At 50.0% G+C, this 22,878-nt stretch overlaps 2 protein-coding genes across 3 annotated transcripts in view; both read right to left on the bottom strand.

The window, feature by feature from the left end:
* Positions 1 to 1,362: 1,362 nt before the first annotated feature.
* APOD (apolipoprotein D) lies at positions 1,363 to 13,568 on the bottom strand. 2 transcript variants are annotated; one of them, XM_036388574.1, is made up of 5 exons: positions 13,547 to 13,568; positions 5,905 to 6,058; positions 5,536 to 5,657; positions 3,668 to 3,756; positions 1,363 to 2,531 (listed from the first exon to the last, which is right to left on the bottom strand). In XM_036388574.1, exons 2-5 carry the CDS (start codon positions 6,025 to 6,027, stop codon positions 2,296 to 2,298), a joined length of 570 nt encoding a protein of 189 aa, XP_036244467.1. In that variant the 5' UTR covers positions 6,028 to 6,058; positions 13,547 to 13,568; the 3' UTR covers positions 1,363 to 2,295. The 2 variants fall into 2 exon arrangements, with proteins under 2 accessions (XP_036244467.1, XP_036244466.1); XM_036388573.2 differs by lacking the exon at positions 13,547 to 13,568 and adding an exon at positions 6,950 to 7,101.
* Positions 13,569 to 15,798: 2,230 nt separating this feature from the next.
* Positions 15,799 to 22,878, bottom strand: part of LOC118689991 (D-beta-hydroxybutyrate dehydrogenase, mitochondrial-like) — a 17,010-nt gene continuing 9,930 nt past the window's right edge. The window contains exons 4-5 of the mRNA XM_036388572.2: positions 19,489 to 19,641; positions 15,799 to 17,964 (exon numbers count right to left, since the gene is read on the bottom strand). Of these exons, the coding sequence (XP_036244465.1) occupies positions 17,483 to 17,964; positions 19,489 to 19,641 (635 nt within the window). The 3' untranslated portion in view covers positions 15,799 to 17,482. The remainder of the gene's footprint in view (positions 17,965 to 19,488; positions 19,642 to 22,878) is intronic.

Genomic DNA, 22,878 nt, shown 5'->3' with positions numbered 1-22,878 from the left:
GCTCCATTACCTGCACAGTAAAGTAGTTCTTCCTCGTGTTCAGGTGAAATCTCCTGTGCATCACTTGCTGCCTATTGCCTCTCATCCTAGTGGTTGGTGCTACTGAGAAGAGCCTGGCTCCATCTTCTTGGCATCTCCTGTTCAGATCTACACCTCCTTTGATGAGGACACACGGACACAGAGGTCTGGCGTGTGCTGCCCTGGGGGCGTCTGCACATCCACAGAGCTCTTGGGACTGTGTGGGGCTGGTGCCTGTTTGGCACTGCCACCCACACCCGAGGGTTTGCAGGGTGTCCCATGTGTGCTGTTGTGCTGGGGACACCAGCTGGCAGTGGCAGGGCAGGCTGCAGCTGGGCTGTGATGCCCCCAGCACACCATGTTTGTCAGAGCAGCCCAGGTTTGTCACGGTGTCTGTAGCACAATGAAGGAGCCAGTGCAGTCTCCAGAGGGCCCAGGCATGGCAGGGGCTTGTCTGTGAGTGAAACATTCCCATTTCTCTGCCACACCTGGAGATCCCATTCCCAGCCAGATCCAGTGCTGGGCAGTGCTTGCCCTGCCCATGGAACTGCAGGTTCCCACCCCTAGGGCTCAGTGCCTGCACAGTCACCGTGCCATGGGCTTGCTTCACACAGACTGAGGGCTACAGCAGCACCATCCATGTGAGAAGGAAAATAGGAACCTGACGAAGCAGTGATGAAATGATTACACCCAGAATCTGACACACTTGGGAATAACTGAGCAGTTGTTTGTATCCTGGCATGTCCATCATCCTTATAGCCTGAAAAATTGGGTGGAGTGTTTAATTCTATGTCACAGGAACTGTGGCATTAGGATTTGAAAGTTTAAAGGGATAATGACTTCAACATGGCAGTTGTTTCTGGTCCCTCCCATCCTGGCCTCCTCTGACTGGTAAAGATTAGTGACATACTGGCTTCCTGCTCAGCTCCTGTAGCTCTCCCAGGGCAAGAAAGTGCTCTGCAGCACACCCACACCACCAGGGTCCCACCAAAATAAGTGTAGAATGCTTCCTGCAGATTTACAGCATTCTACATCCGTGTCATTATTTCTACATGTCAGTAAAAGCAGCAGGAGATGGGGGTCACTGTCAGCCAAAGCCACAACACAAATTTGCTGGCAGGACTCAGACAATGGGAGGTGCCCATACATCCAACCCTGGAGAGCTGGAGAGAGCTCCAGGCTCCTGGAACAAACCATTTCCCTTCAGCTGTGGTTGTCATGTTCACTGCAGCCCTGCTGTGGTGGTGCTGCAGCCCCGGAGGAGGAGCAGGCCCCACACACTGAGCCCCCCAGCCTGCTGGCAAAAGCTGTGCAGCTGGGAGGGTACAAAAGGCCTGAAGCAGGTATTTTTATATCATTTTTAATGAGTTGCATGAATGCTATCCAAGCAGAGTTGTCGTGGTGCCTGCTGAACACCTGCCAGGGCAGATGCAGCACCAGCAGGTACTCAGCACGTGCAGCAGCAGTGGCAGGATGTCAGGCAGAGCCTGCTGTCTCCTGCTGTTCAGGGGAAAGCCTCTGGAAGACAGAACAAGGGAGCAGCCCCATCTCTTTATGTCTGCTTACAAGCACAGTCAGAGCTGGCCCCTTGGGAGGGCAGGACCAGCCTCATTAGAGGCAAGAGAAGGACACATATAGACATTAGGGATGGAGTGATGCTGAATCTCTGGATATTTTTAGATTTAAAATACAAAGGGCAAGATCTGATTTCTGGCAAGGAGGTCTGCTAACTTACAAATGCCTACAGCCCTGCTCTGGAAAGCTTTCAATTCCCCCTGCCTCAGGCTGCAGGACTGACCCACCATGTCTGGATGTTGCTGCTGCTAAGGCAGTGCCCAGTGTAGCTCAGACACTGTAGATTCCTGGCAGGCCCAGAAGCATCAAGACAAAATTTGGAAATGAACTTGGGGCTGTGTGATGAACGATTTTTCCCCAGGACTAATACTTGCACATGACAACTCATACCCCTTCCCTTTCACATCCTGGAGGACTCACAGCAGCAGCAGAGTGTCAGGTCTGCACTGCAGGGTTTCTTTCTTTCACCCATTAGCACTGACTCAGTCAGTTATGCTACAAAAGTCAGAGAAAGACAAAAAGAGGGGGAAGAGCAATATAGGGAATGGCAGCAAGGAGTACATCTGGGCTGGCAAACTACTGTTAGCAAAGAGGAACCTACTGCTATTAAAATTCTCAGGTACACAGACAAATTCTAATGGATAATAAAGCAAGCAACAAAGTTTGTCTCTGGTCTGGTGCTGTGTCACTGCATGCCAGGAGTTACATCTCAGCAGGGCAGTTGGCCTGGTCAGTGGGGATCATTTTATCGGTGTCGATCTTGTAGGACTGGAGAACACCCTTCAGGTTCTCCACGGTTTCTGGGTGCATGTCAGGAGCTCTTGACAGAATCCAGGCATAGTCCATGTGGAAGAGCCAGAGGATGTTAGTGCAGGAGTAAACCAGGGAGTAATTTTCATAGTCAGTGGAGATGACCCAGTAAGGGGCAGCAGGCATGACTAGGAGAGAGGAGGGCACCGTGATTGCCGTGTGTAACCAGCTCTGGACAGCTCTGCTGCACCCCAGCCACAGCTCCTGGGACTGTTCCCACTTTGGCTGCTGCACACTTGTGGTCAGTACAGGCAGCTATAATTTATAAAAGCCTACCAGGACTCCTTGTTCTGCCCAGAAGAACTTGGGAAAGACACAAAGCCCTAACTGTGAAGGTCTTTCTGGAAAGTTAACGCTATGACCTGAACAGCTCTCCTGGGCTGATGAAAGCCAGCCCAGCCTCACCAGTGTGGGGGTGCTGGCTGCCAGGAAGAAGCTGTAGTGCTAGGAGCTGACACGGGTGACAGGAGGAACACAAACCAAACTCTGAGCTGAGCTCAGAGCTGCTCTCTGGGGCTCACACGCAGTGAAGGCGGCTGGGGCTGCACATGCTGCAGGTGAAATGGCTGTGGTGGTGCAGTAGCAGCACAGAATCCAGTCTGGCTGTGCTCATGGAACAGTCATTGTACTGCCTTTGCAACTACCCCTCCTCCACCCATTTCTCCAAATAGCCCCTCTGCAAAAGAGAGCTATGAAACTGCCAAAGAAAAGGTGCCAGGGAGCAGAATAAAACGTGATCCAAGGGGACACTGCAGCTCACTTTCCAGTGTTGCTGCAGACAGAGCAAAGTGCTGTGCAATGTGGCACAGCACCTGAGGAGGCCCCTGTGGAGTGTTAGAGTGACAAGGGAAGGAACAAGCGAACAAAACCATATAATTAATGGTTATTAAAAGCCACTTGTACTTAGAGACAGCGTGGGCAAGTAGCTGTACCATAGTGTGCAGAGAAACAAGCTTATTCTTGGCTCTTGCAGCACTGTGGGGCTGCCTCCCCCACCTCCCTGTCCCCATCCGTGGAATGACCTGGAGGGATGGCAAGGCTGCTGATCTCTCTTGCTTTGAGACCAGCTGGTGAAGAGTTCACCACTGAGAGTGGTAAATGGCATATCAGTGCCACCAAACCACTGCCTGCTGGTCACAACGTCTATTTTAGCCCTTTGCTGCAGCCACATGGGGAGCTCCCCCCCATCCCCCTGGTGCCATGGCACAATGGGCAGAGCACAGCCCTGCCCTGGGCACCAGGAGCCCTCCCAGCACACACTTACACCAGTTAAAGCGCACGCCCAGCTTGGCCGGCTGCTTCACATCCATGTGCATGAGCTCTCCTTCAGCTTCATTGATTCTGCCATTGGCACTAAGGGGAGAACAACAAAGGGGAGAAATAAAGTCAGGAAAGTGGGAGATCTCGTTTTTTCACTTCCACTAAATCATCCCTCCTGACACAACTACCTGCCAAGAGGTGGCTGAAATGGGTACTGGTAAACCCCAGCAGCCCTGAGGATGTGTTCAGCAGCACTCGGGGCACAGCAGGTCCTGGGCCAGGTGCAGCTGGGTAGATGGCCTCTCAGGTTAAAGCACCCCAGCATCCCAGGCTGTCTCTCTCCAAATAGCCCTGTCAGCTGGATGTCCTTTGGTTCCAGGGTGACAATGACAGAGGGGAAGGAGAGTAAGACTGCTCTGCACTGGGTGGGAGGAATGCAGCATGGGAGGATGGGAGGATCCCATCCATGATCTTGGATGTGCCAGGGAGCAGCTTAGCTCCTGGTAGTTGTGGAAGGCACATGTTCACTTCTGTTTAATCACCTGTGCTTTTTCCAGGTCACTGCACATTCCTCCTCAGGCAAATTATCTGTACCTGTGTGGTGAGCCAGGGTTTCTTTGGCTGCTCATGCAGAGCACTGCCCTGCTGGCAGCAAGCCCTAAGACTGGAGCTGCCCATCTCATAACAACATTTTTGCACAGATGCCTCAAGACTTGGATGCCTCCTCTGATGATCAGGCAGGAAAGCTTCACGCTTCACTGTAAAACAGGAACAGCCAAGGAGGCAGAAGTGAATGCTGCCAGCAGCAGAGGTCAAGGGGCTGATGCTGGAGCCATGCACAACCAAAATATCCCTGATATTTCAGGGTCCTGAGCTGCTACAGTAGTGACAGCAATGACTGGATGAATCTCACACAGATTAATGCAGGCACAAATGAATGTCCAGCTGTTTGCCAGGCACAGCCTGAGCAGTGGAGCTGCTGAGACAGTGCTGGGCACTCTGTGAACAGCAGGCATGCTGCTCTGCCCCAGACACAAGGGATGTGTTCCTGTGCTGCTGTTATTGTGAGCCAGAACAAAGTGCCCATGCCATGCCAGGAACACAGGGGACAGCACTGAACTCGCTCCCTCCCATCCATTCAGCCCCTCACAGCAGCAGCCCACAACAGCACAGGCTGGTGATGGAAACAGATTAATTAACACCTGCATCTGTCCATGTAAAAATCCAGGAGGACTCAGGATAATTGCAAACTACCCTAATTCCCTAAAAAAGGGAAAAGCATTCACTTCACCACTGATTTAAACTGACAACGATTTCTGATCCCCTTGCACAGCAGTTACTACCTGTGCAAGGTAAATTCTCCAGAAACAGGCTGACAAATATTTAAGTAAAAACTACTCATCTGCTTCACCTTCCCTGCCCCTTTTCCTTGTGTCTCTTTACTCTGGAGCAGAGAGGAGCACAAGGCACAGGCACTTCTGAGCATGCAGGGGCACAAGGTGGTAGCTGCCATCCCATAACCAGCCCCATGACCCCCCCCCAGAACAGGACCCAGGGCATCCAGTTTCTCAGCCATCTCTGGGGCTGGCAAGCCTGTCAGGGGGGAGATCCAGGCTATTTTATGCTGTGGTCACCATGTACATTTGATCTATTTTCTTATCACTCACCTTGGACGATGAGACAGAGACTTGATGATCCTCAGGTCACAGGAACCAGAGCCCCATATCCCTCAGAAGAGCTACTGCAACCACAGGCTGCCTCCCCCAGCACCCTCAGCCCCAGCCACTGGCAATTTAGAGAAAAATGAACACTGAGGACAGCAAGAGAGGTGACAGCAGTGCCACTACCACAGTGAGGAACATAAACACTTACAGCATCTCCTTGTTGATCACCTTGAACTTCCCGTTCTCCTTCAATGAGTAATTTGCCTGGACGCAGCTTCCTTTCTCAAAAGTCGAGGGCAGCTTCTCTATCTCGTACCATTTCCCCAAATACTGAGAGAAGAAAGTTTAAAGAGATGTTTTTAACCTGAGTGAGCTGAAGCAGAGCAGCCTGTTTTTGTCAGCACAGTTTTTGCCCCTCGGTGGTTGGGACTGGGGGAGAGCAGAGCTGCGGAGCCACACTGGCACAAGGTGTGACCAGAGCTGCCACCCACCCCTGCACCAGGCAATTGCTGTCAGTCCCATGCCCACTTAGCTTCACTAGCTGCACCCTATGAGATTTTTAGAAAACTTTTCTCACCTTGTTGATATCGAATTCTTCTTGAACTGATGGATCTGGGCATGGTCCCATATGAAACATCTGGCCCTTCCCAACGCTGAAGAGGCTGAGCAGAACCGAGAGCCGCACTGCCGTGCCCAGCATGGCTGCACTGGGATGCAGGCAGGAAATGCACCTGGGCAGAAGGAAAACAGCTGAGCTGGGGCTTCCCTGGAGCAGAGCTTTGTGTGAAATGCAGCACGAGGGATAGGACATGCAGCAGGGCACCGCAGGGGCACAGCAAGGAGGAAGGAATCATTAGAAGAGTGCCAAAGAAGTCCCAAAACAGCCTTAAGCCCTGCCTGTGCTCAGGCTGTGCCCAGCAGCTCCATGAAAAGCCAGGCAATACCTGGTGAGAACACTTGTACTCATCACCCACATCTGACACCTAGCAAGGTGCAGGGGTGATAAATGTCCAAGGACCCACAGGAGTGTCATTGTTTGTCCAAAGCCAAGGCAAGGGGAAATGCAGGGTTTGCTTTAAAATGGTGGAGCACAAGGAACATACTCCAGAGCCAGCAGAGAGCTGAGGCCCTGGGACATGGATGTGAGCTCTGTACACCTGCATGGCAGGAGGGACATCCCCAGGCAAGCCAGGGCTGCCTGACACTGCAACAGGGTGGGAGAGCTGCCTCTGGAGGGGTCTTTGTATGCCAGGATATACACAGCACTGCAAGGTGGGGAAGTTGGTACAGATTCAAATCAGCACCAAATACAACAGGAACAGACCCCCACAAGCATGGGGTGAGGAGGGAAAGGACAGGCTTTCCTGCAGAGCAGAAGCAGGAGCTGTGCTGCTCACATCCAAACAGTTGCTGGAGCCAGGATGCTGCCCACATGCTTTGGGCTCTGCTTGGGGCAGGTTGGCATGCACAGACCCTGCAGCACTGGGCTGCTCTGCTTCCCTGGCTGGAAACTCCTGCACAGCAGCAGCAGTAACATTTTCCCCAAGTTCAGAAGAAAAGCCCAGTCTGTCTCCAGCTGCAGACAGACAGTTCCCATTTTGAATCTCCCAATTCAGACATACCTTGGTGGGCGAGGCACAGGGATGCTCCGCAGAGGACCAGCTCTGTGGGGAGCTCTCTGCTTCTCTTTATAAGTGTGCTGGGATCATCATTATTCAGCCCTGGCACAAGCCACTCCCTGGTCCTCGACGTGTTTAGGTTTTTGGCAGGCCAGTCAGCTGCCTTGGATCTGCAGCTGGTACGAAGCTGGAGATGGGCTGCAACTTGGCTGCTCACCCAGGCAAACAAAGGCACCCCACGTGTCTGGGTACTGCCTGCAGCTGCAGAGCTCTCTGCCTTGCAGCCACTCACTAAAGCCTCAGGCCTGGGTGCAAATGACAGGGGAAGGAGAGAAATGCCACAGCCTTTGAGAGGGGCTGGGGACAGCAGCAGCTCCCATCCTGTGCCCTCTGGTCCAGCAGTGGCCATGGCCATGCTCCAAGGGGGGGACATGCAGCATCCTCAGCCTCCTACTTGAGCCCTGGAGATCCTCCAGGCCACTGCAATGTCCTTGTCCCCATCACAGTCACTTGCTGTGAGTACACAAGGAGCATGAAGCAGCACGACACATCACAGGTTTGTCTGAGGAGCTGTAAGACTTTTCAGCAGTTTTCTTCTAGACTCTTAAATCTTATTACAAGGAAAGATGCTGACCTGGCACTTTTTCCAACAGGTGCCCAGCAAATGTCTTTGACAGCAGAGCAGCCATCCCCAAGAGTTATACAAGAATTGAGTAATTGACAGGAAGCTCTCTGTGTTTAATTACACTTTAATCTAATCTCTGCTGAGACTTACTCTCTCCAGACGTGTTTTTACATGCTGTCCTGCATGCCTTACTCACACATGCACACACACGAGCTCCTCACTGCCCAAATGCCACTCCAGGAGCCACAGACAGCTCGGTCCTGTCCCCTTCTGGGGCCATGAAGCCAAGGTGTGCCCTGAACAGCACCAAGTGTGTCCTAGGACCTCAACAACCACCAGAGCTGTGCCTGGCTCATCCAGCACAGAGCCAGCAGCACCAGCTGGGGGTGAATGGCCCAGGGGAGCACACAGTCCATGATCTGCCACAGTGCCTGGCCATAACTGGGCTGGGCACTGCCCTCTTGGCTCCTGGCACTCTGCAGCCAGAGTCACACCAGAGCATCAAGGTGCTCACCCAGCCATGCTCCATGGTGTTGTCATCTAATTGCAGGGGTTCCATGCTATTATCTCCTTATCACAAAAGTTTGATACCTCCTTGGTGTTTCTTATGGGCAACTCCTGAGAGCACTGACTGTTTCTTCTTCACAAAGCAGCCAACACCCATTCCCTACTCAATGGGCCTACTCTTTTTATAGCATCTTTTTCTCACCCTACTCTTTTTATAGCATCTTCTTCACATTGGTCACAGCTGTGGCCTGTTAAAGTCAGGCCTGTTCCTAATCTCTGATAATTGGCCCAGCTGCAACTCCTTAGGGGTAAGATTACTTTCTACACTATCTTTATTTTCTTATATTCTATCCCCCTACACCATGGAACTCCTGCTGCAGGAGTGGCCATAGCCAGGATGCTGAGAAGTCAGGAGCCAGCAGGAGCTGACACTCCTTGAGTCCAGAGCCTGCTCCGTGTCCCACCTGTCCTTAACACACAGCAGCAGCCTGCTCTGAGCCACTCCAGAGCAAGGGCTCGGGGAAAAGCATAACCTTAAAATTGCACCTAATTGTGGGGTGGGATCTCAGTCATCTCAGTCATCCCCACCTGGTAAGCAGTTTGTGCCCTGGAGCAGAGGAGGGGCCACACATCAAAGGGCAGGAAGGAGAAAAGCTGTGGAGAAACCAGGGCAAGGAGGGGGGCACCAGACATGCTCGGAATGCTTCATTCAGGAATGAAACCTCCCCACATTTCTGGGCAATGAGGCAGCTGCAGGCAAGCTGCAGGGCTGGGGCACAGTGGGGTCCCACGGGGGCTGCAGGAGGATGGGACAGCGCTGCTGCAGGGCAGGGGGGCTGTGAGGGGCTGGGCAGCAGTGGGTGCAGAGCATACACGGGCAGAGGTGGCATGAGCCACACGGCACGTCCAGGGTGATGGGGACAGCATTTACAGACAGACTGCATTGGCTGGGATAGTCTCACGCTGCCAATCGCCCGTTTCAGAGACAAAGCTCATCTGGCTCCAGTGAGATAACGCACTGAGTGCTGCTAGCAAAGAAAACCCCCTTGTTAGAATAAACTAGAAGTGCAGAGAAAATTCAGCCAGCAGAGGGCTAGGACAGGGCAGTGCCACTCCACCTGTGACATTCTACCTGTAGCAGACCTGGCTTAGTGCAGGAGTGAGATTGTCCTGCTGCACTCCCCCAGATATCAGCTCTTGGCACCTGTGAAACACAGCAGCTTCACCCAGCCAGGCCTGGTGGGGACCTGGCTCCCAGGGAAAGGCTGTCCTGCCACACTGGGCCTCCAGCTGGGATTTCAGCAGCTTGAGAGCCAGGATAACCTGGGAGTGCTGAGGGTCCCACCATGGAGACAACATTGTTTGCACGGACAGCTCTTCCTTTTTGGCACTACCTTTCATGTGCCTTCCATTTGGTTTTTATTCCTCTTCTCCAGGAAATGGGGCTTTGTGCTGGCCAACAAGTTGCAGCATGTATATATATAAAAAAAATCAACAAGCAGGAGACAAGACAGAGTAAAGAAGAGCAGGTGGGAATTTTCCTCTGTTCCTAGGAGTGGCAAAAGGTGCTTTGAAATCTGTTTATGCAGAACGGTGTAAAATTTTTAATTACACTTACGACAGCAAAGGAAGTAAACAGACTCTGGATGCATGAACTGGCCTCTGGGATATGGGAACTTGATCCCATGCAAGTGCACGAAAGATGTTGTGAATAATTTATATACAATTAGTGAGTAGCTCTCCACCTTGGAAGTTATCCAATTATGTATTCAAACACAAGAAACCAAAGAGAGAGAATTTAGGCACTTAGAAAACAAAAAAGGGTGTTATTATTTAAGGGAAAACCCCTATCATGCAGGACCATCAGTGTTTCTGGCTGTGCTGAGGAAGGCTCCTCAGCCTAACTGGCATTGCTGCCAAGATCTGAATCCCTGCAGAGAGAAAAGCCAGAGGGATATTTACTCTTCAGGAAGTAGATAAAACATAACAGAGTGAAGGAAAACAAGGTCTCTGTATGCAGAAATACATTGCAGATCTGGACCAGTGACAAAGCTTTGGCCTGGTGCCATCTTACCCTGTGGATATGCTCACCATAAAAACGGGAGTTTAAGCAGTGCCCATAATCCTGGGGGTTTGCTGCATTCCAGTGTCCCACATGAAGGGCTGCCTGACGCTGCTAAATAAGGTTAAAAAAGTTTTGTTGATGCTGGGTTCTCACAGCAGACCCTGGGTCCAGGCAGAGCAGGCATTCAGCCAGGTTTGTCCTCACAGAGGAGGAGGAGTGCACAGCCTAAGGGGGCAGAGTAAGACATCTCCAAAGGATGTAGAGCAGATCCATGGGCATTTTCCAGACTCCTGTGGGTCCTGTCTGGGAATGCCCACTCAGATTTGAGCACTGTGGGCACTGCAGGGCCCTGGCCGTGTGACTCAGCTCAGCACAGGGTGCTGCTCCCATCCTCTGTGCCCCACTGAGCCCAGCCCAGAGAGCACCCCAGCTGCCCTGCTCTGCCTCCCCTTCTCAGAGGAGAGCTCCCACACTCCCCAGTGGATTCATTATGCTTTTTTCTCAACCAGCAACATTTAGCCTATTGAAACATACTGTAAATGATCTAAAAATGTCATTAAGCATGTTCAGAGAGCTTTTCCCGCAAAGGGATTTTCTATTTTCATGGAGGAAGCACAGTGGTCACTTCACAGCATCACCAGCTCTGTCCAAGAGATGCCCAAGTAAAGCTATTTAAAACCCACAGCCCTGTTTTCTGAGGCTAAGCCACATTTCAGCCCTTAGCCCAGGCATGCTTTAATGCAGTTATACAATTATATTTTCTATGACCTATATACAACCTACATCTTCCTCACGACACAGATTTCTAGTGAGTGGGTAATCGCAGCTCTGCTCACGGAAAGAGAGAACAGCCTCTATTATATTAAGGAATGCAATTAAGAAATCTCCTGCAGATTATGCTGTCCTGCAGCCAAGCAGGAAGGCCTTTGGCAGGGACATGGGCTCTCCTGCTGCCAGAGCAATTTGGAGCCTGCTTCAAGTCAGCAACTTGCATTCCTGGGCACCAGGAGCCCAGGAATCACACAAGGAGTTCAGGGCTGGCCTCAGACTCTCAGATATCCCTCACTCTAGGCCTTAAGGCTGTTTTACATATGTTTTATATGTACATCAGGAAGATCCAAGGGCAGCGTTTTGCCCCTGAAGGACTCCTTCACCAGCCAGCCCAGCATTTCCATCCCATATCTCTGAGCCCCCCCAATCTCACACCACAGTTCAGAGGAGAATTTTAAGAATACCCTTTCTGAAAGAGCAAGTCTCATCCCTCCACACAGGCTGAGAGCACAAAGACACTGGCATATGTGTTTGGCTTTGCCTGTGAATAGCTGCATTGAGGCCACTGAGCCCAAGCACACACAGCTTGCATTGAAACACAGGCCTAAGTGTTTGCTGGACTGGAATTTACATTGTACAGAAAATAAATAACATAAATTCAGTGGTCAGTGTTCTGACTTTGGTGAAATGCATGGTTACAGTATGAAATGGCACAGAGATGCCATTCACAGAGAGTTTCATTCAAACCAGTTGGGAGATCTTAGGAATGATTAGTTTAGACAATATTAAAAATACTTCTATCTGTGCTGCAGCCTAGGAATATTAGTCAGGTGTGTATTTCAGTGTAAAGAGATCTGACATGAGGACATGCATGCATTTTCCACATGCCACATCTTGCATTCCCTGACATAATTATTCTTGAGAAATGGTTGCTACCCATGGACTAGAACAAAAGCTTCTTGCACCAGGACAGATGTACAGGAGTGTAGGAACTTCCTTGGGAGGCAATAGATGAACCTGGGACTGATTTTGATTCTGTAAGTGCCCATGCACAAACAGAGCTGGAAGCCAGTTCCTGGCTTGTGCCTGCAGGAGGGAAAGCTGCCTGAAGCAGGAGCTGGGGGTTTCCTGCTCCTCTCAGTGCCTCTTAGTGCTGCAGGAAGGGAGCAGCCACTCCCTACAGGGGTCCCCAAGGCCTGGGGGAACCAGGCAAGCCATGTGTGGTTCAGGGCAGGTGAAAGTGGCAGTGGTGCAAAAAGAAGGTCCAGATGTGCTCTTGGGCTACAGGGTCTTAGGGACTTGCTTGTTGATAAAGGTGTACAGCAAAAGAACATGTGCAGAGAGGGGAGGAGGTTGTAACTTAGTGTGTGGGCTGAGAGTATATGGGAAAGATGGGGAGAGGAGCATTTCCTGTGTGTGCACATGGTGTGGCAGCAGCTCCCAGTAAAAGCACTGGCTCCATCCCCACACCAGTGCTGGCCCTGAGAAAACTCAGTGCTGGAGTCCCTTGTTGGGATGGACAGACCACTCATCCAATGGATGACTGTGTCCTGCAGCTCTTCAAAGCCACCTCGTGCCAACAGCCAAGCCACCACACCATTTCACCCTCTTTAAAGATTGCCACTGCTACCTTGAAGCCTTTTCTGAGTCCCCAGGCAGATTTTCTGCAGGCACTTCCTCATTATCAAAGTGCACCTCAGCTGTATTGGAGTACTTGACCCACATTTCTTCTTTGGAGGGCTGCCAGGCCAAGCACCTGCACCAGCTTCCCCCAGGGAGGAGAGCTGCACAGCCATACTCCAGACACCCACTGGATGTCTCCAAAGGGACACAGGGACTGACACATCCCTCCCTGCAGTAAGGGATGGAGCCATGGGGCCTTACCAGGGTGCATTCCCTCTCCCAACAGCTCCCTCCTTAGTCATGCTTCCTGGAGCAATGGTTGCCTCTCATTAGAGCTGGAAAGGGAAGGTGCTTTGCTGTGCTCTGTATGCTTCAACACCTCTGAGCAAGGAGAAACCAGGAAGGAGACACAAGGACAGCCTGCTGGCTGATTGTCATAGTAACCCTGGTTAAAGTCTGACCAGGAAAATGACTTCTCCTCCAGCACTTGACCCCAAAAGGTGATAGGTACCACCCACAGCCCTGGGAGCACAATTGCTCTGGTGTGCAGTAATAGAGCATGCAGAGTTTTCCCCCAAGTTGCTGTTCAAGGTCCCTGGGCAAGGTGCCTGTGGGGTGATGGTTAACCTTGGGGCCTGTTTAAGAGCAGCACAGTGGTGTTAATGCCTGCCCTCACCCTGGCACCTTCCTCCCTGCAGCTCCAACAATTCAGAGGACTTTAAAAGCCACTTGTAGCAGCCTTCATGCAGAAGACTGAAGTCACCACATTTATTATTCTACCACAGAAAGTAATTCAGCCTGTGGGAAGGGGGATAATACCTATTCTGGCATCAGTTATAACAGTAGCTCCAGCATGGGCAGGGTAGTGGCAGAGGCAGCTGGGAAAGCAAGGGAGCTTGGTGCAGGTAGAGTGATTTATTCAGGGCATTTAGGGAACCTGTAGCAGTGCCAGGGCCAGAAGTGCTTCATCTCAGTCCCCACTAAACCATTAAAACAGACCAGCTCTTACCTGCTTCCTCTGCTGAACACACTTTTTACAACCAAAGCAAGAATTCTTTCATTTTTCCCATTTGGACTTTTACTGATGTCTTGTCAAACACAGTGAAGGAAGATCTCAGGTGACCAGATCTGTTCCATCTGTGTGCTGGAGCTGGAAACAACTGCGAAACACCACTGCCCTTCTCAACATCATCTGCTAGGTCCTGCACAAGAAAGAGTTTTCATATCAGGGGCCATGCTCAGGGGGTTGGACAACCTTGTGCCATGCTGGCTGTGGAGTACCCCCTGGCCATACATATGGGGGTAAAACACAATCACCTTCTCTGTAAGGGCAGATGAAAGCAATACTGCACAAGAGGGTGGGCAGAGACCCCCTCTGTCACTGCTCTGTTGGCAAAAAGTGCTGAGAAAAAGCACCCTCAGGGAACCAAATTAAGTTGCCCTGCAGGCAGTGAATTAAGGCATGTTCAGTGCACCATGCTGTGATAAGTGCACTGAACCCTGGCTCAGCCAGGCACTGTGCCCAGAGCTGCCTTCAGCACTGGCAGGATGATGCTGCCAGCCATCCTGCCAAGGGCTCTGGAGAGCTCTTCCCTTCAAGACACCACAGGAGAAGGCACTGAATGCTGCAGGAGACCTGCACATGCAGATACTTTGTGCCTTCTGATAAGCTGCTGTCAGGGCTGAGGTATTATTTATCAGTATTTTGAGGTGAAAACACAGGTCTGCTCTTGCCTCAAAGAGCACCAGGGGAGACGATGATAGGGCTGTATCAGTAACATCCCTGTGGCCCTTCCAACGCTGCTGAGAATGAATTAACTGTATCTGGCTCCAGGCCAGGCCCTGGAGGTGGAGCTGGCTCTCTTACAAATTCTCTATTTGTAGCATCTCTCCAACACCCAGAGCTCAGGCTGCTGGCCGAGAAACCTGCTGGTATTGGTTTGGACATTTTTCAGCATTGTGGTTACACAAGAAGCTGTAAACTTGTGTTTCAAAACCCCAGCCAGAAGCACAGGTGCTGCTGTTGCTATTTATGCAGCACCAGCATGTTTAAGGGGGATCTTTAAGCTAGGAAGATAAACCCATCCTGAGTTTCTGAGGTCTTCAAGTTTCCAAAAGGCTGAGCAAGCCTCCCGTATGCAGGTGCACTGGGTGGCACTGTTGCAGAGCTGGGTGCTGCAGAGCAACACTCCCTGCAGAAACCCCAAAGGTCCCATGCCCAGGCACTGCCCTGGCCACTGGCAGAGGGCTGAGCCAGCACCTCCCTGTGCAAGGCAGGACCTCATGCAGAGGACTGGCCACCTCTTGGCTCCTAGTGCCATCACAGAAAAGCTGTCGAACTGAAGGGAAAACCAGGATCACTTCGCAAAGGCTAAGGGGTGCACTAAGGAGCTGGACCATCCTAAGCATTGTGAGAAACATGCAGAAAAAGGTGGGACAGTGCCACAGCCTCAGCAGCTGGTGCTTGAAAAAAAAAGCCATGGCAAGCTTTGGCAGCTTAATTTCTTGTAGGATACTACAGCAGCAACGAGCATGGGCTTCCATGGGATTTCACTGAACTTCTCTCTTTTGTCCTCAGGCTTTGAGGGTCACTGTCAACTGGAATTGAGTTTTCTTCCCTCTGTTACTTACCAGCAGACCAAAAATCTGCCCTCAATGCCACATTAGTGCAACTCTCTGGCATGAAACATGTACTCTTCTCTCCCCCAGACAGACAGAGCTCCCCTCCCAGGCAGAAACCAGATCAGGCACTTACAGCCCTCCTTGGCACTTCTCAGGGGCCACAGGAGGGGACTGGGGCTCACGTGCTGTGAAATCCTAACCCTGGCTCAACCACGAGGTCCTTGCATGGTCTGGGACACTTCTTGGCTTGCCAGTCTCTGTTCTGTCCATGAGAGGAGCTAATCCTTATTACCAGGCAGCTGTAGCCCTTGGATTAGTTACATGAAGAGTGCTGAGGCAATGAATAATGCACAGCACTGCTCTAAACCATCTCCTTCGAGGGAAACCACACAAAATACAAACACTGACAGTGTTTACAGAGAGGCCTCTCTAACTGCCTTCTGCTGAGGAAATGGGCCATGCTGCCCATTCTGCTCCAGGCAGCTCCCACTGATCCTCCACAGTCCCACTACCTGCTGAAACATCATTAATTGTTATTATTAAACCACCTCCTTAATTACTGAACCTAATTAAATCCCAACCTCAGATTCAAAAGAGGTGGGAAAACAAATGTAGAAACGAGCACTGGAGCCAGAGACATATGCTTCAAAAATCTTACAATTTATTTTTCTCTCTGTGCAAATCAGAGCTACTTAACATTAATCACATTTCACGGTGCAGGGGCAGAAGTGATTACTGTTTAAGCTGCAGTTCAGTGGGATCCTTTTGGGTCCTGAATCCCAGGAAATCTCCATGTGCAGATGATCTGGAAAAGACACAAACTGCACAGCAGTATTTCTAGCAGTTGTTACTTGTAAGACAAGCTGCCTTGACAGCATCTCCAAAGGAAAGCTGCTTTCCTCCTGAAGGCATCACAGCATTCATGGCTGCATGCAGACTCCAAGAATTTGCAGACAGTGGCATACAAAAACTTTAAGGCACAGTTTCCAAGTCAGAGCTAGCAGAGGCAGATGAAGAACGAGCAATCAATAAGCTCTTTTCACAGCCACTTAATCTCACATAAGGCAAAACAGTGGAAGGAAAAGCTGGTCCCTAAGAGTGAGAGGCTCAGGTCCCAGCCTGGCCAGCAGTGCCTGCAGCTCACTGGCTGCTCCACCAGTGGTCACCACTGGAACACAGGGAATGGGGCATGGCAGGCAGCCATGCACTTGGAAAACATTATTGAAATCCTGCATGTGGCAAACAGAAGAGATCCTTTGGGATACTGGGCAAGATATATCATATCAGTTATCAAGAGGTAGATTGAGAAGATGATTGTGTGACATGGAGATTTCATTGTGCAATATTAAAAATATGAAATGTGTCCCTTAAAGCATCCTTCCAGAGCCCATAGTCAGGCTACACTAGCTGCACAGTGCCCCATCACTGTTCAAATGCAGAGGATAAATTAAAAAACTGATTTGGAAAAGCCAACAGCATCTCCCCTCACCAGCCAGAAGGAAATGGGGATGGCTGGGCAATGTCTGTATCACAGCTGAGTAGTTCAGGCATGTAAGGTAGTAGCCCAAGAAGCCAAATTTGTTTGCTACATCAGCTTAAACCCTGTCCCAGGGAGAGAGAAACAGGTGGAGAGGAGCTGCTGAGAGATGGCTCAGACCTCATTATTAGTAGGGTTTTTCACTGCCCATCATGTGCCCAGTTGTTGGCTCTGGCATCTCCTGGCCACAGTGCTGGGAGGGAAGAACCCTTCTTTGCAGCTAGGTAATGAGGCTGTTTAGAGGCAGTGTTGCTGTTTCCCTGGAAAGAGCAGACAGTCACTGCACAGCAGAGCTTCTTGGCAGTATCAGGAAACAATGGAAGGCTGTGACTGACCCATTTTCAACCGAATGGAAAACTCTGCTTTTGTTTCCCATTTTAGTTTCTCCCTTCAAGCCATCTCATAGCAACAGCTTTGCTCTGCTATTAGCAGTTTGCCCTTGTAAGGAAAAGCAAGAGCCCATTAATAAACCAAATTTATCTGCTGACCTAATTACACTGGCCACATATTTGACACGTTCTATTTACCTTCCTCTGCTTCCTCCATAGTTAAAAGGAAAACACCTTTCGACTTTAATCAGCACAGCAAGAAATACAAACAGCAAGAATGAGGGGGAAAAAAGAACCAAAAAACCATGCAGTTCTAGCATTCCACAACACAGGACTTGAAATTCCACAACTCAAAGTGGAAGCATATGCATCTCCAGGGGAGACACAGCAGCAAGGAGTGCAGAGGTGAGCCCTAGCCTGTGTGTGAGCCCTGGAGGGATGCCTGAGGGATGCCTGTTTACAGCGTGGCTCCGGGGATGTAAAGCCAGTCGGCAATGGCTGTGGGCAGGTGGGTCATGACCTGCAGCCTCACCCACCAGTACATCTCCATGGGGTTGTAGCGGTTCCTGGGGCACGGGGACGTGAGCGCTTCGGTGATGGCATTCAAGACCAGAGACATGTCCTTCAGGCCACTGCCCACGAAGGACTTCATGGTGGCCACGTGGCGAGCGAAGTGCTCTCTGCCGTAGTCCTGCCGCACGGTGAGGGTGGCCCCGCCCCACAGAGCCTGGGCCTGCCTCTCGATGCCGGCAGCCGTCAGGATGCCCGTGGCTGCCACGAAGTTGCCGGGCTCGATGAGGACGACGCGCACGCCCCAGCGGTACATCTCCTGCCTCAGGCAGTCCGAGAACGCCGCCACCCCAAACTTGGACACGCAGTAGCACGAGCGAGACGGGCTCGCCATGCGTCCCAACATGCTCGTGATGTTCACCACACGGCCTAGAGAGGAACCACCAGGGACGGGGATGAGCTGCAGAAGCAGCAGCCAGAACATCCCAGTAAAAGGGTACTTAGTGGGACGATGCCGATTTGTAAAATCTGAATCTTGAATACACACCCCCTGTCATGGAGCTTTTCTCTCCTGCCTCAAGCAAGGCTAACCCCTGTTCTCCAGGGGAGTGTGCACATGCCTTCCTCTGCATCAAAGAATTTACAAAGCATCCAAGACATTTCCCTCCTCATTTCCAAGTAGGGAAGTACCATGATCTTCGAGACTGTTAGCTCTGTGTTCTCAGAAGTGTGCCTCACCCATGTGTCTTGCTAGAGAAGGGCTCAAGCTCCCAGCCTAGAGTGTCATGAGCTGCAAAGCTCACAACTCTGTGTGATTTCATACAAGTGTTCTAGTTCTTTCTGCAAGCTTGACAGCTCATCTGCCTAACACATGTGTGTACTTTTAGACCTGAGCTGGATGGCAGAGAATGAGTAGAGCTTTCTCTGCACCTGCAGCATGAGCAGCACAACCCACTCACGCAGCTGGTCAGCCACAAGTCTCAACAGTGGCCATTCCTGGGACAAACAAGGGGAGACTTGATGTGCTGCTGTTCACTGGGCAGTGGAGAGCAATTGTCCTAATTCCTACCAACAGCCCATGACAGCCCTCGGGACACTGACTCAGGGCAGTGACAGCAGTGGTCATTCCTCTTGTGTGTCTCAGCACTATGTCCACTATGCTCCAGATACACTTACAAACAAGCCCTTGAAATTCCACCAGCTATTTTTACAAGAGAGCATTTTCACAGCCAGGGAGCACAATATCCTTCTGCAGCTCGAAATTTCAGCTAAGAAACAAGTGGACAGCTCTACTGTCTCATTCCAGACCTAAGTGTAACTTAGAGGGATTGTGAGACCTGCTGACCTGATGGGTAAGATACTTTTTCTAGTGAGATAGAGCTTCTTTAGTGGTTAATTGCTGTCTGGGAATGGCATCTGAGCAATCTTCTTAATATACCCCCCTTTTATCCTCCCAGAACACACACCTATACCATCATTCCCACACATGCTAAATAAAGAAGCTCTTCAGAGTTCTGCTCATACATATCTTTTTTCAATATAAAACAAAGAGTTTTGACAATACCAGTGTCTTGTAAGATATCTGAAATGGCTGTCATTAAATCTCATTTGTTTTGTCACTACCTGAAGTCACCTGTGAATGGAATAACATGAAGGGAGAAGATGCAGTTATCCAAACATGACCACTGTGTGGACTCTGGATTGCCTTGTCTGTGTGATATCTGCCAACACTGCAAAAAAGTCTCTGATATCTTGGATGTTTAAGATAGCACCTGCTGTGTAGGTGCCTGGCCTATCCCAAGAATAGCCTGTACTACCAAATGCTTACATGGCATCCTCAGAAACCCTCCCTGGACTGCACAGGCATTCCCCCAAGTACAGCCTGCATTCCTACCTACATCTCTTTGCTGTGCTACAAAAGCTCTGAGCCTTACCCCACTGCCCAGCATGTACCTTTAGCTCTGCGAATGAGAGGCAGGAAAGCTTTTGTCACCCTCACAGTGCCCCATAGGTTGACCTCTGCCACCTTCTTGTAGTTGTCTAAACTTGCAAATTCCACCTCTCCGAAGGTTGAGATGCCAGCGTTGTTCACTAGGCCCCACAGACCTGCCAACAAACACATGAATAAAGGGTGGAACGAGGAAGAGTGTCACAGAGAAAACACTTCCCTTGCTGTTCACAGTAACCTAAAACCTTAGCAAAGAACTGGGTACTTTCATAGAAGTAAGTTGTAGAGAAAAATCCAGCAAGGAGATGAAATATGGTCTTCCTATACCAGGAGCTTGTTTGGAACATCAAGGAAAGTGATGGGGCCACACAAGTATTGCCTCTTGACAGTCAAATGCTCTTCTGGGACTTCATAAGGCTGCATCTGGCTCTCTTTTAAGCCTCCTCTTGATCCCAGGTTTGTCTCCACTCAGTGACTTTATAATGAATTTTGCAATTTGGAAGGGGCTGGACTTTCTCCCACAATTAGGAGGGAAAAAAAAAGGAAAGAAAACAGGTATTTTTGATTTCTTAATCCCCTTCACAACTCTGTTTGGAGAGTGCACGGTATTGATCTGTACGTTCATGGCCTGGTTAACAGCTGCTGTGTTTTAGTCCAAGTATTTGGTTTCCCTCAACCCTAACTTTATCAGGAGCTAGCAAGCTTACAACCAACCTTTATAACTACTGGAATTTAAAAATTAATATCTTTTGCACATGCAGTCCTGTCAAAATTAAATTGGTTGCACTTCCCAAGAGCTTCTGTGATGAACCCTCTACATGTCAGGACTTAGTGGGTCAGCAAGGACTTGACCCTTCAAAGTGATTACTGCAGGACTCCCAGTGGCAAAGGTCTGTAGGGCTGAATCCATACCTCATGGATTTATTGAAGCATGGGACTATGCAGCCATAAACTGCACGAGGAACAAACAGAGAAGCTGGAACAAGACAATAGAGTTGCTCCTCATTAGATGTCCTGCCATACACCATGGTTATTTTTCACTGTGTTGGAGTCAGGGCTGGACTGTTGGGGCTGCATTAGACTCAGTTGAAGTTGGGACCCCTTTCCACTCTAGGACCTTCCTCTTGCCAAGAACTAACACAGGGCTAAGAAGGAGTCTTCATGTCCAGGGAGCTCCAACATTGCTATCAAAAGCACCAATGTCATGCCACCCTGTTGATAAAAGTTATCAAGCTCTCTCTCAGAAATTTTTGGGCTACTTGCCCTGCCTCTGCTCCATGGCTTCCCTACTCTGATGCATGAAAGTCTTTTAACTTTCACCCTGTATTGATTCAGTCTGATAGTAACCACCTATTTTACCAAACATAGTCCTGTAAGCAAATTGCAATACTTTGCCAATGTGCAATGAAATTAATCCTCCTGTTGCACTTAAAAACATCAACATGCCCTTGGCAGACTGACTGTGCTCTCACATGGGCCCCAGTAACCCTGCCCCGTTCCCAGCTAAGGTTGTTCTCCCTGAAGGCTGTGTCCAGCTGTGTCCAGCTGTTTACTGAAGCTCACAGTTTTAGTGAATCAAGATGACTGAAATTCACACTGATCTGCATCCAGCACAGCATCTCACCCTGAATGGGGTCCCTTTGTAATTTCAGAGTAATTTCACCACTAACAAAACAACATTCTGAGAAAATTTGGCAGGAATTTACCAAAGACAAACTGTCAGTCACAAACTGACCTCTGCATAGCATTCCTTACAAATTCCTGTAAATTTCTGTACCATTTCCCATTTCCTGGGTTGTGATGTTAGTTCTCATGAACGTCCCTGAATCATTATTTACCACAGTTTGCTGTTGGAATTCCACTGCTCACAGATCAGGGCATGTTACAAACAGAACAAAGTGCTGAGGGGAGCCCAGTCACAGGGCTGTTTGCTGGACAGTAGTGTGTTTATTGAGCTGAGCCTTATCACTATTACGTTTCTAGAGTCAACAATACAGTGGGAACTGCATGAGACCAAAAACAAACGGGCACTCCTATCAAAAGAGTTCAGCCTTATGTGCACAGCACAGGGAGAAGAGGTATAAAGAACTGCAGAGCCCAAAAACTGTTCTGCACTAGCTGCTGGGCCACATTCAGTGTGCAACCACACCTCTGTGCAAGGCACCTCAGTCTAAATAGTCTTTATGTTCCTGCACCTATTTATTGAGTACTATTTATTGGGAAGCCTCAAACCTCAGTCACACCAATGGGCCTAAAAAGAAGCCTTTGTTTCTTTGCACACAGTGCTAAAGCAAACAGCTACAGGAGGAACCAGTCCAACTTGCTGATCAGGGATGCAAGACTTCTCTGTCCCTGCTACACACACAATTTTGCAAACACTGCTGCATTTATAGAAGCAATAGAGCTGCTCCCTTCCAAACTTTCACTCAGTGGAAAAAGGCTTTCTGCTACCACTGCTGTTGCTGGGCTCTTCAGGAAAAGCTTAAGAAGCTGTGAAAAGCATGACGAGGGTTGGGTGATTGTGTAGGAAGAAAAATCATGCAGAGGGAACATGTGTGGGATCAGAGCTGGTACATTGCTCAGTTACATTTCATATGCTTGTTTTAGGAAAGGTGTGCTCACGTAATCTGCATGAAGATTAGAGCTGCTGTTATTTACTAGCTTCATACTTGCTGTGAACAAAACCAGGGCCATGGCAGACCCATCCAAGCTTCAAGATGAGCAACCACCTTCAAGTCACAACCCGGAAGTCCTGAAGCCACAGATGTCAAAATCAGTTCACCCTCAGCCTGTGTCTACAGCTGCTGGCCAGCTTGCTACTGGCACAGAGGCTGCAGAAAAGCCTGTGCAGGGCAAGAAGTCTCACATAATCACATGGGAAGAAGTCAGGTGGTGTCACATCAGGCTCTGACTGTAAACTCACATCTCACTGCCAAAGCACTTCTGAGAAGGAAAGAACTCTTTTCTCCCTTGACATGTCTTTGGGATCCATGAGTTGGACTCATGCTTAAGGTGACATGTGGATTAAGGTCACCTCTGCCAAGCCTACCCTGGATTCCACTACACATCACCTCTGGGATGTTGTCTGGCAAACTGAAAACATGGATTGATCTGACTGAAGATTAATCCAGGTTCGGGGGCAGTTCAAATCTGTGCTCCAGCTCAGCACTCAGTTGTACCCACACAGCAGAGGGGACAGCAGCAGTAAGCAGCCAGGGACCAGCACCTCTTCATTAGTAGGGTCACTTGCAAGGTCTGCATGAGCTAGGAGCATGTGTGGCAGGAGTGTAAGGAAGGGATCAAGCTTTGGCTGTTCTGTACCCTTCACAGACATTCAAGGACAAAGACACAGATACTTGTGGGCTAGATGCCACTCATGGCTTTTTATGGGATGT

Source organism: Molothrus ater, chromosome 10 (genome assembly GCF_012460135.2).
Source record: "Molothrus ater isolate BHLD 08-10-18 breed brown headed cowbird chromosome 10, BPBGC_Mater_1.1, whole genome shotgun sequence".
Classification (NCBI taxonomy): Eukaryota; Metazoa; Chordata; class Aves; order Passeriformes; family Icteridae; genus Molothrus; species Molothrus ater.
The sequence above is the reverse complement of the archived record's forward strand: the minus strand, read 5'-3'. Positions and strand labels throughout refer to the sequence as shown.

Excerpts from the sequence above, each read along its gene's own strand:
- APOD (XM_036388574.1), bottom strand. The coding sequence starts at position 6,027 with ATGCTGGGCACGGCAGTGCGGCTCTCGGTTCTGCTCAGCCTCTTCAGC. Across the intron at positions 3,757-5,535 it reads GTGATCAACAAGGAGATGCT|TGCCAATGGCAGAATCAATG; the intron begins GTAAGTGTTTAT and ends TTCTCCCCTTAG. Across the intron at positions 2,532-3,667 it reads GGGCGTGCGCTTTAACTGGT|TCATGCCTGCTGCCCCTTAC; the intron begins GTAAGTGTGTGC and ends CCTCTCTCCTAG.